The 14,500-nt window shown below is 39.7% G+C and overlaps 1 protein-coding gene across 2 annotated transcripts in view; it reads left to right on the top strand.

Annotated features, from left to right (window-relative positions):
* ncaph (non-SMC condensin I complex, subunit H) overlaps nucleotides 1-10,822 on the top strand; it is a 30,896-nt gene extending 20,074 nt beyond the window's left edge. For both annotated transcript variants that reach the window (XM_084309087.1, XM_084309086.1), the window contains exons 11-18: nucleotides 1,228-1,334; nucleotides 2,646-2,771; nucleotides 4,270-4,377; nucleotides 4,592-4,729; nucleotides 6,134-6,244; nucleotides 6,745-6,821; nucleotides 8,520-8,595; nucleotides 9,340-10,822. In XM_084309087.1, coding sequence (XP_084165213.1) covers nucleotides 1,228-1,334; nucleotides 2,646-2,771; nucleotides 4,270-4,377; nucleotides 4,592-4,729; nucleotides 6,134-6,244; nucleotides 6,745-6,821; nucleotides 8,520-8,595; nucleotides 9,340-9,399 — 803 coding nt within the window. In that variant the 3' untranslated portion in view covers nucleotides 9,400-10,822. The remainder of the gene's footprint in view (nucleotides 1-1,227; nucleotides 1,335-2,645; nucleotides 2,772-4,269; nucleotides 4,378-4,591; nucleotides 4,730-6,133; nucleotides 6,245-6,744; nucleotides 6,822-8,519; nucleotides 8,596-9,339) is intronic.
* Nucleotides 10,823-14,500: the final 3,678 nt, after the last annotated feature.

The raw sequence follows: 14,500 nt of genomic DNA, 5'->3' as shown, positions 1-14,500 counted from the left end.
TAACATCAACTGACTTATAATGGAACAAAGTTTTTTTTACTAGATTGCTTGGAAGGAATATTAGCAAACAGCAATTCACATAAAGAATGAGGGTGAATTAATCCTTTCACTAACGCACTACAGACGGTTAACCCTTTGTCGTGTGGCAGTGAAAGGGTTAAGCTCTCCTCCAAAGCATGCCACTATGCCATGATTTCAGGGTCAACCCATGTTAACTGTTTAAGTAAACGCCCTCTTTTTTTTGGGAGCAATAGACCACCATCCTTCCTCTCTCTTTGCATCGTGGTGAGTCTTATACAGGGTATTTTACAGCAACTCTCTGCAATCTGCCGGAGGAGGGAGAGGTAAACATTGAACTGAAAAGATTCACCCTCAAAAAACGTTAAATATTGTTTTTTGTATATAGAGACTCTACTACTTAGTACGTAATGAGTTGGGCAATGACGCCCGCCTGTCTAGGTCGGATATCATTTTGGTTAATGTCTTATCATAATTCAATTTAACTGTCTGGTGGACTGAATCAAACACCTATACTCATAAATTATGCCCCTTTTCCACTGCATGGTACCTACTCTACATTTTCGGTTTTCCATTACCAAAGTACCTGGTACCAGGTACCTAAAGCGAGTAGAGTAGGGTAGAGTCGAGTAGGTACCATGCAGTGGAAAAGGGGCATTCGTTAAATTCTAAGCTGAGTTGCTCCCTCGACGGCCATTTTTTCCATTAAATCTTGTTTTGCTCTTCAGCCATCCTCTTGAATTTCCTTGTTTGTTCCTCTTGACATCCTTTTCTGTTCACTGGCCAGTTCAAACACCCCTTCCTGTCTTTCCACCATCCTTGTAACCCAAAGAGGTTCATCCCAAACCAATACCATCTTCTCTGCCAGAGCTGGACCAGCCTCTGCCATCTTCACGCCACACGTCGCATGAGACTACCCTTGGATTCTCACGGTGTTGTCATCTTTCATTCTATAAAAATATTCACTCCCGACTTATCTTCAACTGTTTGAATATAAAAATGGAGATGCACGTTGTAAAAAGCAATAAAATGGGTGAAAAGGTGGGAGCTAAGCGACATTCTCCATTGAATGCTCAGCCACGCCCCAAATGCTCAGCCACACACCCCAATGTGTGTTTTGAGAATAGTCCATCAAAATGTATTTTTTTATTGTTGTTTTTTTACGCTTGTTTTTTTAATTCCTGTGTTTTTGTCTTTCTCTTATTTTAGAGGATAATTTGCCAGACAAGGAACCTCGTAAGAGGAAGCCCAAAAAGACCTTTGAAATAGACTTCAGCGACGACATCAACTTTGACACCTACTTCCGTGCCACAAGGGTAAAGCTCTCGCTGCTTTGGACATCGATTAATCCTGCTAGCTTGTGAAACTTTCTTTTTACTGTAACCTATCAAGGTACGGTACTTTCAGAGGTGTTTTAAAGGCTAAGAACCAGTTTTTAAGTTTAGTTTAAGTAATTTTTTTATTAAAAAAAATTACCCAGGGACAGTGCATATTAATCAACATCTTCAGTTTCCACACAATGTAAATGTGCCAGAATTAGCTAATGACCTAGGTTGCATCTGTAGTCCCTCCCTAACATGCATGTCTTTATGGTGTGGGAGGAAACCAGAGTACCTGGAGGGAACACACGCAAACACGGGGAGAACATGCAAACTCCACACAGAAAGGCCCCCTGCTGGGGTCTGTGAGTGAAATGTCTGCATCAACATGCTTTGTTTATCTTCTTCATGACGACAACTAGGGCTGGGCGATATGGAAAAAAATCATATCGCGATAACGATATGATAATTTTATTTTATTTCTCGATATCGATAATTATCGAATTGTTTACAGTATACATTTTTTATTTTTTTTTTAACAACAGATGTATGTTTATTTTGCAGCAATTCTTTGTCATTGCCGCCATCTTTAGTGTTATATCCCCTCACACTCCAGTTCTCAGGCTGCAGCTGGTTTAAAAGCTAAAGTAAACCGGCTTCTCTGCTGGCTGTGGCTCCAGAGGAGTTGAACAGTTCTGGCTCTGCTAGTTTATTTTCGATCTTTTGGCGCTTTTTTGGTGGACAAACCACCGCACATGTGCACTGTGACTCGTGACTGGAGTCTAGTTCTGCTAGCACACATAGCCTACTGTGTACAGACGGTTTCAAAATGTATTTTAAATTAGAAAGCAAACAAAATAAATGGACAAGAGAAAAATAAATCTGAATTTATTGTCATTTGGACAAGCAAAGCCATTACTTTAAGTTGCAGGCAAGAAAGACAAGTCTGTCCACTGTCTCTGGTTTTAAAACTGCCCTGTTGCAGGTTAAAAAAAAAAAACGATTTTTAGATTTTTTTTTTTATTTCGATATTCGATATCGATTATTAAAATATATCGCGATATTTATCGTTATCGTTATATCGCCCAGCCCTAACGACAACAACACATCTAGGCCACAGTCTGGTTATGGAAGCCCTTTTGTGTATGCCCTACTTAGTCCTATGGGAAATCCTGTCTTGCTTTAGAAAATTACTTCAGTGTATAATATGGCCACAGGACTCATCACAGGTTCAAATGACTTCCAATTCGGGATGAATCTGAATTGACAGGATTTTAAATTGCTATCATCTGTGTTTATCCCCTCCAGGCTGCCACCACTAACAGCAAGTCTGCCCTCAACACCAGCAAGAAGAAGACCACTCTACCAGCAGACTTCCAGTTCCCCCCCGAGACTCTGTCCCAGCTCAGCCTCAAACCCTCCGCTTCCCTCAGGGTACAGCTTCACGCACTGTCTTGGCAAATTAGTTAATTTAACTGTTGGGGGGGGGGGGGGATAGACGGATAATAAAAGAAATTGGATGACATGTTGATGTATAATAGTTGCTGCTAGTGTAGTTGGTGCCATGCCATTAGCCTACTCACAGAGACCCGTGGTCGGGAGTTCTGGCCCAGTTCCGAGCAAACTGGGCAGCTTCAGACGTGAAGCAGAAGGGGTCAAGAGACTGAAATAACACACCATAACCTGCAGGCAGAAGATTTAACCATCCTCCACAAACAAACACAACGCAGTCCTGGTTAGGGATGTCCCATATTATCGGCCGATATTGGCATTCAAATGTGATATCGGAAAGTATCGGTTTTCCAATTTTTTTTTTTCTTTTTTTTTTTTTAAACATTTCTATAACCTTTATTTACCCAGGCAAGCAAGTAAGAACAAATTCTGATTTTATTTATTGTCAAAAGTATGCATAATGTTGTGTTAATTCCACAACAAGACATATGTAATGTTAATTACCTGAAATTATTCCGTTTTTTGGGGAGGGAAACCCTGCATATATCGATATCGGTTGATATCGGTATCGGAAATTAAGAGTTGGACAATATCGGTATATTGGTAAAAAAGCCAATATCGAGCATCCCTAGTCCTGGTGCATTTCCTATGTTCTATTCAAGTTGGAACAAGACCCAAGTGTCACCACTGGGGCTAGTTCCAACACGTAGCGTCACTCTGAAGCATAGGAAATATCCATGGACTGCGGTTTTCTTTTGTGGACGGTTACAAATGTTTTCCTGCATGTTATGCTGTGGAGTAACAACTTTTTAGTCTCATGGCCCTGTTTGTGGCCTGCTGTCTGAAGCCAGAAGTCCAACCATGGGACCCTGAGTAAGCTAATGGCATTGAATCGACTACACTACTACCAGCAAGTATTTCATACCACATAATGTAAAGGAAAGAGCTGAACTGTCCCTTTTTTAACCCTTTGACTGCCACACTACAGAAGGTTAACCCCTTCACTACCACACTACAGACGGTTAACCGTCTGTAGTGTAGTAGTGGAAGGGTTAACCTTCTGTAGTGTGGTAGTGACAGGGTTAACCGTCTGTAGTGTGGTAGTGACGGGGTTAACCGTCTGTTGTGTAGTAGTGGAAGGGTTAACCTTCTGTAGTGTGGTAGTGACAGGGTTAACCGTCTGTAGTGTAGTAGTGGAAGGGTTAACCTTCTGTAGTGTGGTAGTGACAGGGTTAACCGTCTGTAGTGTGGTAGTGACGGGGTTAACCGTCTGTTGTGTGGCAGTGCAAGGGTTAAGATGCCTGTATCAGGACAGCGTGATTCAGACTACCAAGTACGAGGACATAGGAGCCGGGTTGGTGTGCCGGTAAATAACAGCAGCCTGGATGCTTTTGGGAAAGTCGTGATCCCGTTAAATTGATGTAGTGCTAATGGAATTGGGATTTCATGAGGTAAATTTTTTGTTTTCCGTCAACTCTAGTTATGTCAAGAAGGCAAGAAGCGGTTGTCTGGGGAACTGGGTGAAGGCATCGGAGACTACGACTACGCTAACGCCAACGACACGGCCAACTTCTGCCCCGGTCTAGAGGTCTGAAACGTCTACTTTCTTTCATTATATATATACGATTTTGAGTTATTTGATAATAATTTCAAAGATCTGAATCTAAAACTTAAATTCAAATACAATTCTCATTGTGTTTTATTTTATTTTTAAATGCACCACTAGGTCTCTATACTATGTGAACCAGAACCACCGTGATCACATTGTCTTCTAGACTTTGATCCCTCCTTTCTCTCTCCAGGGTGAGGACAGTGATGACGACCACGTCCAAGGGTTCGGCGGTGCAGATGACACTCGGCCCGGGGCGCCCCTCTCCTCGCAGGACCCTGGCAGCGTCTCCACCTACGGGGAAGACAACCTGGTGCCTGAGCCACACCGGGTAGGAAGATACCGCCCCAGTCGTCAGAATATGCTACTAGCGATTGTTTAAGTAATAGATTCATCCATCCATGATTTAAACGATTAATTTCCATCGAAAAAAGACTATTGGACAATGGACATAACATTTTACATTTATGTTTACTTGCGTATTTATTTAAATTAGTGCTGTCAGGTGATTAAAAAATTTATCTAATTAATTACAGGATTTGTAATTAATTAATCGCATTTTAATCGCATAACTATTTTATGCCTGATATTCTATAATCATATTTCAAATTGCATGTGTCCGGATGGCAGAATTCAGTACTCTATCTACAAAACCTTCTGTTTAATCATCTTCCATCTATTAATTTGCTTAGATTTTTCAGGTCTGGTCAATTTTAGCATGGTGTTATTCAGTCAAAGATAAAAAAAAAAAAAATTATTGATATTCTCATTTGGTTCATTACAATTTACTCAAGCCTAGTAACAGACACAGTATTTCTGACACTGGGAATACATTCCCTGAGATCCATAGATGTCCCTAGAATCAGATACCAAGAACATGCAAATGGACCATATAAAAAAAAAAGTCTGTAAATGTGTATTCTACATTCTTATGGAATTAATGAAAAAAAAGTAAAAAAAAAAAAATATGTAATTAATTGAGTTAATTTTCATAACGCGATAATTTGCTGTGTAATTAATTAATCTAATTAACGCGATAAACTGACAGCCCTAATTTAATTTTTTTTTTTTTACCACACTGAAGATGAGCTAAAGCATGTAATTTAACAGGGTCTTTTTTAGATCCTTTTTTAACTGTCTTAGTGCTTCTGAATTAAATCAAGTGTGTATTTCCGTCAGACTACATCAGGGTTCGCACAAGTGCTTGATTTTCTACCCAAAAAAGACGAGGGCTGGAATTCCTTAACGCCCCATTTTTTTTAACAAGGTGCTTAAAAAGTCCTTGAAATTCAAATCAACCATTCACATTGAATTTTTGTTCATCCATGATCAAATTGTTCTTTATCAAGAAATGTATTTTTTTGTTGTGTTTTAATCAAATCTGACGCTGTCTCGCACGCTCCAACTGCTTTTCCTCATTTATTGGCGTGTGATGCTCTAGCTGGCAAGCAGGCCAAGAAGATGCTTAAAAACCGGCATTTAAAAGTCAATTGTATTCTTCGAGTGACATCCTTGAAAATGAAAAATAGTGCTTTGAAAAGTACTTAAGTCATTGAATTTTATTTTGCAATGTCTGGGAACCCTGCTAGATGCTTTGGAACATTTAACTACCACCAATGAAATCTTTCAAAGCATCGACGCAGTACCTTTTTATTGTTATTCTTTTGTATTTATTAAATTCAGTCAATATGGAATTTAATGTATAGCATTTAACATTTGCTCAATGTCCCTATAGGTTAACAAGATTGAGATCAACTATGCTAAGACGGCCAAGAAAATGGACATGAAGAGACTCAAGAACACCATGTGGAATCTTCTGACTGAAAGTCCAGAAAAGCCTACAACGGTAAGGTTTTAAATCGGACAGACTTAATTGTTTGTAGTATATATCAAATCGGAACCGCTTCATTCACCAAATACAATGAATGTACAGTAATTGATCTTGGTGACAACAGATGCAAAACCATTCAACAGTTTACTTACACGTTGCACTGTAAAGTATGGCAATAGACACCCACTATACAGTGGCAGTGTGGCGACTCACATCCTGCGCAAAGGGCACGACGGCAATAGACTGCATACTATACGTTATGTATCACTCCCCACACATTTAATACCGCAAGGATTCTCTACACATTCTCATACAGATTAACCAGATTACTGTTATGTTCACTACCATGTACCTCAGTTTTTATCGGTGGCATATAGTAGTTTGTGGCTGTGGAGGGAGGTGATTGAATTGTCCAGTCATGCATAGACCAGATTACCATCCGATGAGACTGTTAGCTGTGTGCGTTTATATTAGTTTGTGAGCTTATTATCTTCACCCGTGTCCGTTCCCCGCAGGAGACGGAGAATGTGGCGACTTCAGAGGTGGCCGGTGACAAGGCCTTCAGTCAGACAGCAAAGGCGTTGCTTCAAAGGTACCAGCAGGCCTCCTCCTTATCACTGAACCAAGCCTGCCAGCCGTGGCTTGGTGATAGCAAGAAAGTTGTATGTATTTTCCCAGTGGCTGGTTGGCAGGCTGTGGTATATGAACCAGAACTGAAGTGTGGGTGGATGTTCCCTGTGTGTCTGCCAGTCATTAGCCTGGCAGACACGCATCATTTAAACCCTGCATGCAAACCCAGTAAGCGAGAACATTGACTTCCTTAAAGAGGCTGTTCACCCAAAATAAAAACATATATTCCCCATTACCCAGAGTGCTATCTATCTATCCAGATCGTTTTGGTGTGGTTCGCCTTGTTTGAGATATCTGCCATAGAACTGTTCGACATATTTCACTCCAATACAATGGAGCTGAATGGCACTTGGTTTGTTTGTGGCTCTCAAAGCACCAAAGAAAATGTATTTGATTAACTCAAAAGCAATGTCTCTTTCCAGAAATCATGACCCGGTTACTCAAGATAAGCCACGGAACTATTTCCTACCAACTACACCCCCATAGTAATGAATCTGGGTCTATTTAGGTCGAAAATAGTTCCTACATGAAACTGCTCACAACAAGGTCTCTGGACTGTCTTGAGTAATTATGATGATCTGGGTTATGATTTCAGGAAAATGATATTGCTTTTGGTTTTTACAAATGTATTTTTTGGTGCTTTGAGCCATTCAGCTCCATTGTATTGTCGAATCACGCCGGAACGATCTGGATGGATTCATGGGAAAATATGTTTTATTTTGGGTGAACTGCCCCTTTTCTAAAGGCATAATGAATAATGGAACCTAAGTCATGTCCCGGCTCCTCCTGGCAGCGTGTGGCAGTGTTAAGTGTTCTTGAGCAAGGCACTCAATCCTAACTGCTCCTGATGAGCAGGTTGGCACCATGTCATGTCAAGCCATTTATTTATAAAGCACGTTTAAAAACTCAAAGAGCCAACCAAAGTGCTGTACAGTCAAAAGCATAATATTCAGATTACAAAAAGGCACAGCAGGACAAGACTGTACAGTTAGAGAAGAGGACAACAGTAGGCCAACACACGGATAGAGTAGCACAAAGTACAATATAGCACACAGGGGATAGAAGAACACAAGAACAGATACAGGGGGGAAGGGGCAAGATAAAATTGCATGAGAGAGTGAGTTAGGGTGTGGGAAAATCAGGGTTTATTGAAGGCTAGAGAGTAAAAGTACGTTTTTAGTCAGGACTTAAATGTCTCCAGCGAGGGCAGAGGGGCAGTTCTGATCTCCAGGGGTAGCTGGTTCCATAGCTTGAGGGCCACGGCCTTAAGTTAAAAGAGCGATCGACTCTTTTTGAGTCTGGTGCGGGGGGGGTGGGGGCAGCCGAGCCTGGTTGGAGGATCTTAGTGACCTGGGTGCTGAGTAGGGGGTTATCTGTGATGTACAGGGGTGCTGCACCCGATAGTGCCTTAAAGGCCACAAGGAGGATTTTAAATTCTATTCTAAATGGGACTGGGAGCCAGTGTAGGGAGGCTAGCACTGGTGTAATGTGTTCTCTCTTTCTGGTGCCAGTGAGGAACCTAGCTGCAGAGTGCTGTACCATTTGAAGGCGGGACATGGCTGCTTGACTAATGCCGGTGTAGAGGGCATTGCCGTAGTCAATGTGAAAGTCTTTGAATTCAATTTTGCAATGTCTGTGGGAACCCTGCCTGTGATTTCAGACTGCCTTCCAGCATGGCTCAGAACATGTCCGTGCCCCTGGCGTTCGTCGCTCTGCTGCACCTGGCCAATGAAAAGGTGAATGGTGTTCCTGCCAATAGGAATAGACTCTAGGCTGGTCATTTTGTGTTGTTGGTGGTATTCTGAACTGTTTTTTTTTTTTAAGAAGGATTGTGAAAGATGACTATCCTACTTTTGTCTAAATGGCCCTTTTCTTATATTCATCACATTAATTGAACCCTTTTTTTGGACAGCTCGTACATTTGCAGTTTTAAAATCAATCAAATCACTTGGAGTGTGAATGTGATTTATCACCAGAAAGTACTCCGCCTCTACTGTCTAACTATGAATGAACACAATATTCTAAACCTACCATAATTTTTAGATAATAAAGTTTAAAAACATTTTTCCTCTGGAAATGTCAAACAGACTTGTATGGTTCTTTGTATAAGAACCTTCGCTGCAGCTGCCCCCACCCTCTGGAACACCCTGCCCAACCATATCTGTCATGCAGACACCCTCATCGTTTAAAAAAAGCCCTAAAACCCACCTTTTTACCCTTGCCTTTAACTCCTTCCCCTCTCACCTTTTTATATACTTTTTTTTATAAAAAAATAATCTACTAAAACTGTATTGTTTATTTTGCTCTGTAAAGTGTCTTTGAGCATTCGGAAAAGCGCTATACAAAATTGATGTATTATTATTATTATTATCAGAGGTACTCATTTAGTCTAAACACAATCATCCTGCAATTGAATGTGAATTCAGAATCTTAATATTTGTTCATTATAATGACTTGGATCTTTCAATTTTCTCTTGCAGAATTTGGTGCTGGTGAAGGTTGAGGACATGTCGGATATTATAATAAGGCAAGGGAGCTGAATGGATGTATGGTGTGATGGTGGAGATTGACTTCCTGTCTTTGTCTAACTGTTTTTTAACTTAAGATTTTATTAATAATAAAATAAAAATTAATAAATAGGGCCCAAGGACACACGTTCACTCTCTCATATCCGGGGCGAGGAGACAGACCGGTAAGCGGAAAAGCCGCCCGACAGACAGTCTAAGTTGAAGTCAGAGAGAGTGAGGAGAACCGTGAAATGTTTTGTTTGATTAGAAAATAAAGAGAAAGTATTTTTTTGGGAAACACAACTAATCTGTCTGTTTTATTCTGCCACCCCTACACCTATAGAATTGCCACAGTACATGCAGGTTTTATTCTATACTTGTGTATGTTGATACATACAGGTTTTATTGTCTTTGTTCTGTGTCTCTCAGTGTGGTGCTTTGAGCTCTCCAAGCCATTGATCATAATAAATCCACTGGTGAAGATAATTTGGATCCTTTTTTCCTTCAACTCGGCTCCATTAATTGTAGAGCAAATAACTTATTATTAATCTGTCTATTTCATCTGGTGTATTTCCTAGGCTTTGGAAATCGGTGCAAGTCCTTCCATTGCATAAGAGTGATCCTAATAATTATAGACTAATATCTAGGTTGTCTTGGGCAAAAATGATTAAAAACAATAAGAATCTATTGTAAACTGTCAATTTAAAGATTTTCTCTCCAGGCATTCTATTTTATCTTTGCACCAATCTGGATTTAGAGCTAACCACAGCACTATCTCAGCCATCACTTTGGTTACAGATAATACCGTTTTTGCTATAGATCTAGATTTATAGATCTGTCTAATGCTTTTGATACAGTTGATAATTATAGTATTGGCCTAGATGGAAATGCTTGTAACTGGTTTCAAAATTATTTATCTGATCGATTTCAATGTGTGAAATCGGGGTGTTTCCAATCTGAATTTTTTCATATTAATGCTGATGATACCATGTTTTATTGTGTTGCTGAGTCTGGAATTAGCTATTGGAAAAATTGCAACTTTCTTTTAATGCCATCCAAGATGCACCTGTTAACCCTAATGAGAAAGCTGAATTCATGTTCTGGAGAACCAGAGACCATAATACTCTCGGCATATAACTGCTGCGGATGGATCCATTATTGAGAGAACTGGAGAATAAATATCTCAGCATCTGGCTTGATGAGAAATTTACATTTAGATATATTGACAATCTTTTGAGTAAACCGTCAGAAAATTGGCTTCTTGTATAGGAATAAAACCAGCTTTCCAATGTTTAGTAGAAAGAGGATTGTTGAAGCAGTTTTCGACTATATAGTCCAGTCAGAATACAACCATTTGGTGGTAATTGTTTTTGGTACAGCTGTTAATTAACACTGGGACATCAACATGAAACATCAATCCCCACAATAAATGCATACAGGACAGTCCCATATAACAGTGTTAGTCAGTGTTGGATGCTTGCCCGTCTGTGCAAGGGTGGGGGGGCGGGCCAGGGCGTTTAGTGTTTGGACTGCTGTGGGGAAGTGTGTGTGTTTGGTTAAAATTGACCTGAGGGCATGTGCTTGAATATGTGGTGTCACATAGGTTCAAACCTTTTGAATATCTATTATTGCACATTATGTTAGAAAAAAAATAACCTTTAAGATCAACATACTGTAAAGATATCTATAAAACAGTGTCTACGATGTACTATTATCTACTGTCGAGGTTCCATGATAACCAACCTTGTGGGGCCATGAACTCCTACACTATATGACACTCACTGGACAAACGGGAGCTTTTTTAGGCAAACTGCTTTACTGCACGGAACTTAGAATAACTCATTGACATTAATTATTGACTCGAGAGTATACTCTGCTGTCTATTGTCAACTGCTCTGTTTATTCTTATACTTTTGCATAATTAAACTAAAAGAAATCCACATCTGAATGGAACTAAATTATTTGTCGCAACGCATCCCACTCTTTTCAAGAGGATCTGAGCACGGTCAGATTCCCAGACAATCCTACACCAGCATTTATATAGAATAATGTATTCTCTCTCTCTCACTATATGTGAGGAGGAATTGGTGCTAGATTCAGAAGGGACTCTGTCAGAGCGAGATCAAATTAATTAAAGTTTATGGTATATAAAACGGACATTCATACACAGCAACGCGCCTCCGAGCAAGATGTGATAAACATGGAACAATATATTTCCCTTGACATGCAATGGGAAATAGTAATCAAACCATTGGGGACCTGCATGAATAGCTTTAGCACACAAAAAAAGAAGGTAGGCCAGCTGTAGTTTACATAGCTTGCATACAACTTTGTCTCGAGGTTCCACAAGTTGATCAAATTACAAAGTATTGCAAATGGTATTTTTTAGGTAGCTTGGAGTGCAAATCGCTCTCCACAGCAGAGTTTTTTTTTTTTTAACTCTGCCATCACGCCATGCAGTTGCTGTCCGTCAAGCAGTGCATTCAGCCCCAGGCGAGAAGTAGAGAGGAAGACAGCTGGGGCTAATATTAATTTTCACAATTGAATGTTTATACTTGTCTATTATTAATTCGACTACATATATATATATATGATTCGTTGATAGCCCTAGTCTATAGACATGCTGCTGCGTCTACTCTTAAATCTTGAGACACAGTCTCATTCTGCTCTCGGATTTATTAAATGGCTGCATTTATATAGTGCTTTTATCCAAAGCGCTTTACCATTTGTTTCTCACATTTTAACCCATTCACTCACATTCACACACCGACGGCGGAGGCAACCATGCAAAAGTCCAACCTGCTCATCAGGAGCAATTAGGGGTTAAGTGTCCATTTTGACAAACTATGATGTAGACGACAGAGTACAGCAACTTGCAATGAGCCTGGTCTACAAGATACACTACACCACTAAGGTACCCATGTACATGTCAAAATACTTCCCAAAGGTCAGTGAATACCACAACCACAACAGAGGGAGTTCCACAAATCATGTTCAACCCAGATTCAGCTCAAACAAGGGACTAAACACGTTTTGCAATTATGCCACATCAATGTGGAACGCCCTACCCACAGCCGTAAAATAATGTGAATCCCTACCCACCTTCAAAACCGCTCTCAAAGAGCACCTACGGGCCGCAATTTGAAACTGGCCCCTGTAAATGTCCAACCCCCCCCCCCCCTCCCTATGCTTGCACCCCCCACCCTCCCAATGTACAGTCTCCTCCCCCTCGTATGTATATATTTTCTGTTAGGATCTCTGTATATGTCCGAACACCCACCCCCTCCTAATGTACATTTCCCTCCCCCTCGTATGTATATATTTACTGTTGGGATCTGTTTAACAGTACTGTATATTTGCATATCTTGTATGTCACAAATGTAACAGTACTGTATATCTGTATGTCATAAATGTCATGATTAGATTAGATCAGTGGTTCTCAACCTTTTTCCACCAAGTACCACCTGAGAACGTAGCTGGCTCTCCAAGTACCACCATATGACCGACGTTAAAATAGTCATTCAGCTATGCACAGTTCACGCAGGAGGCAAATGTATTCCTAATAGCATTATTTATTGTTAACTTTTGTCAGACACAGCCACAATGTACGAAGGGGTAGCACTAGAACTAGAAAACTCTTCCACACAACTCATACAATGCAAGGGGCATTGAGAACATAATAATTAACATTCTCACATAGCAAGTGAGAAAATTAAGAACAACTGTATTTCAGCAAATGTACTTAATTCTCTCTCTCGCTCTCACACAGCAAGCAATTGTCCTTCATTCTCTCTCTCTCTCACACACACACACACAGCATGTTGTTGTCCATTGACAACTCACATAAGCAGGGCCGAACTGGGGAAATAATTCAGGCTTGGAAATATAGTGTGAAATATAGCCCCAGTCAGGCCACTTTCTAAGTGGGGGTCCCCCACCAGGAATTATTTTGTTACAAAGACTTAATTTCCTGCATTCTGGTGCAGGATTTTTTTTAAATGTACCCTTTAAATGCCAGTGTTTGTGATGGGCATCACAAATGATTGTAAAATAAAAAAAGAAAACACATATTCAATACATTTTTGAATTTAAATTATTGTTAAAAAAACACACAAAGTAAAATATTTTCAATATATCAAATGCAAAGTAAATTTTTCTGGGGGGGGGGTTATTACAGGCTAGGCATGTGTCAATGATTAGCAACAACACATATTTTTATGGATTTTTAGTTTTTTGTAATGTCAGATTTAACAACAACTCTTTTCAGAATTTTTCAGTATTTCATTTTTTATCTGACATTACAAAAAAATCTAAAAATAAAAATGGTTATGATCAGGGCTGAAGTTGAATAAAAGATTTATGACTGTTTAGTGCAATACTCTGTCACAGTGATCTCCTGGTTGTTCCCCACCTAGGTTATCTAACTATCGCGCCGCCGCAACTAGAAACACTGGCCTGGCCTGCTTCTAAATTCAGTGGCCTGACTGCAATTTTTTTTTTTATAAATCTTTTCAAGTACCACCACAGGTTGAGAACCACTGGATTAGATGATTAGATTATATTCTTATATCTGTATGTTGTGTATGTCATGTCATTATGAATTGAAAATGGGGGATCCTATGATGTAAACAAGACGAAAGTCTTTCTCTGGTCTGCATCCCCTTAACAATTGTGTGTATTGAGCTGTACTGTACTGTACCCATTCTGCAATCTGATCATTCAAATTCAATCAATCGATTCTAATTTTGGAAAACGGCTTTGTCTTTTAGTGCTCCATACTCTTTACTTTAAAGTTTGATACTCTTCCAACTTTTGGACAATGTATATCTTTAATTAATAACCATTGTATGTCATTTTGTAATTGCTTTTAGCCTGTTTCTTGTTTCCTGTTTTTATCTTATTTTAACTTGATTTTATCGTACTGATTACTTGTTTTTGTTTGTGTTATTCTATCTCTTTTAATTGTATAATCAATGCCACTGTAAATGAGGGAAACCTCAGTGTCCCTCGAGTTTAAATAAAGGTTAAATGAATGTATTCTTGTGTGTGTACTTACATACAGGGCTTTTTTTGCACTAGTGTAACATCACATGACAGAGACTTCTCTGCCTACAGAGGGTTAAAACCGGTTGGT

The sequence above is a fragment of the Notolepis coatsorum genome, assembly GCF_963971535.1.
Source record: "Notolepis coatsorum genome assembly, chromosome: 2".
Taxonomy (NCBI): domain Eukaryota; kingdom Metazoa; phylum Chordata; class Actinopteri; order Aulopiformes; family Paralepididae; genus Notolepis; species Notolepis coatsorum.
This window is presented reverse-complemented; position numbering and strand designations above follow the sequence as displayed.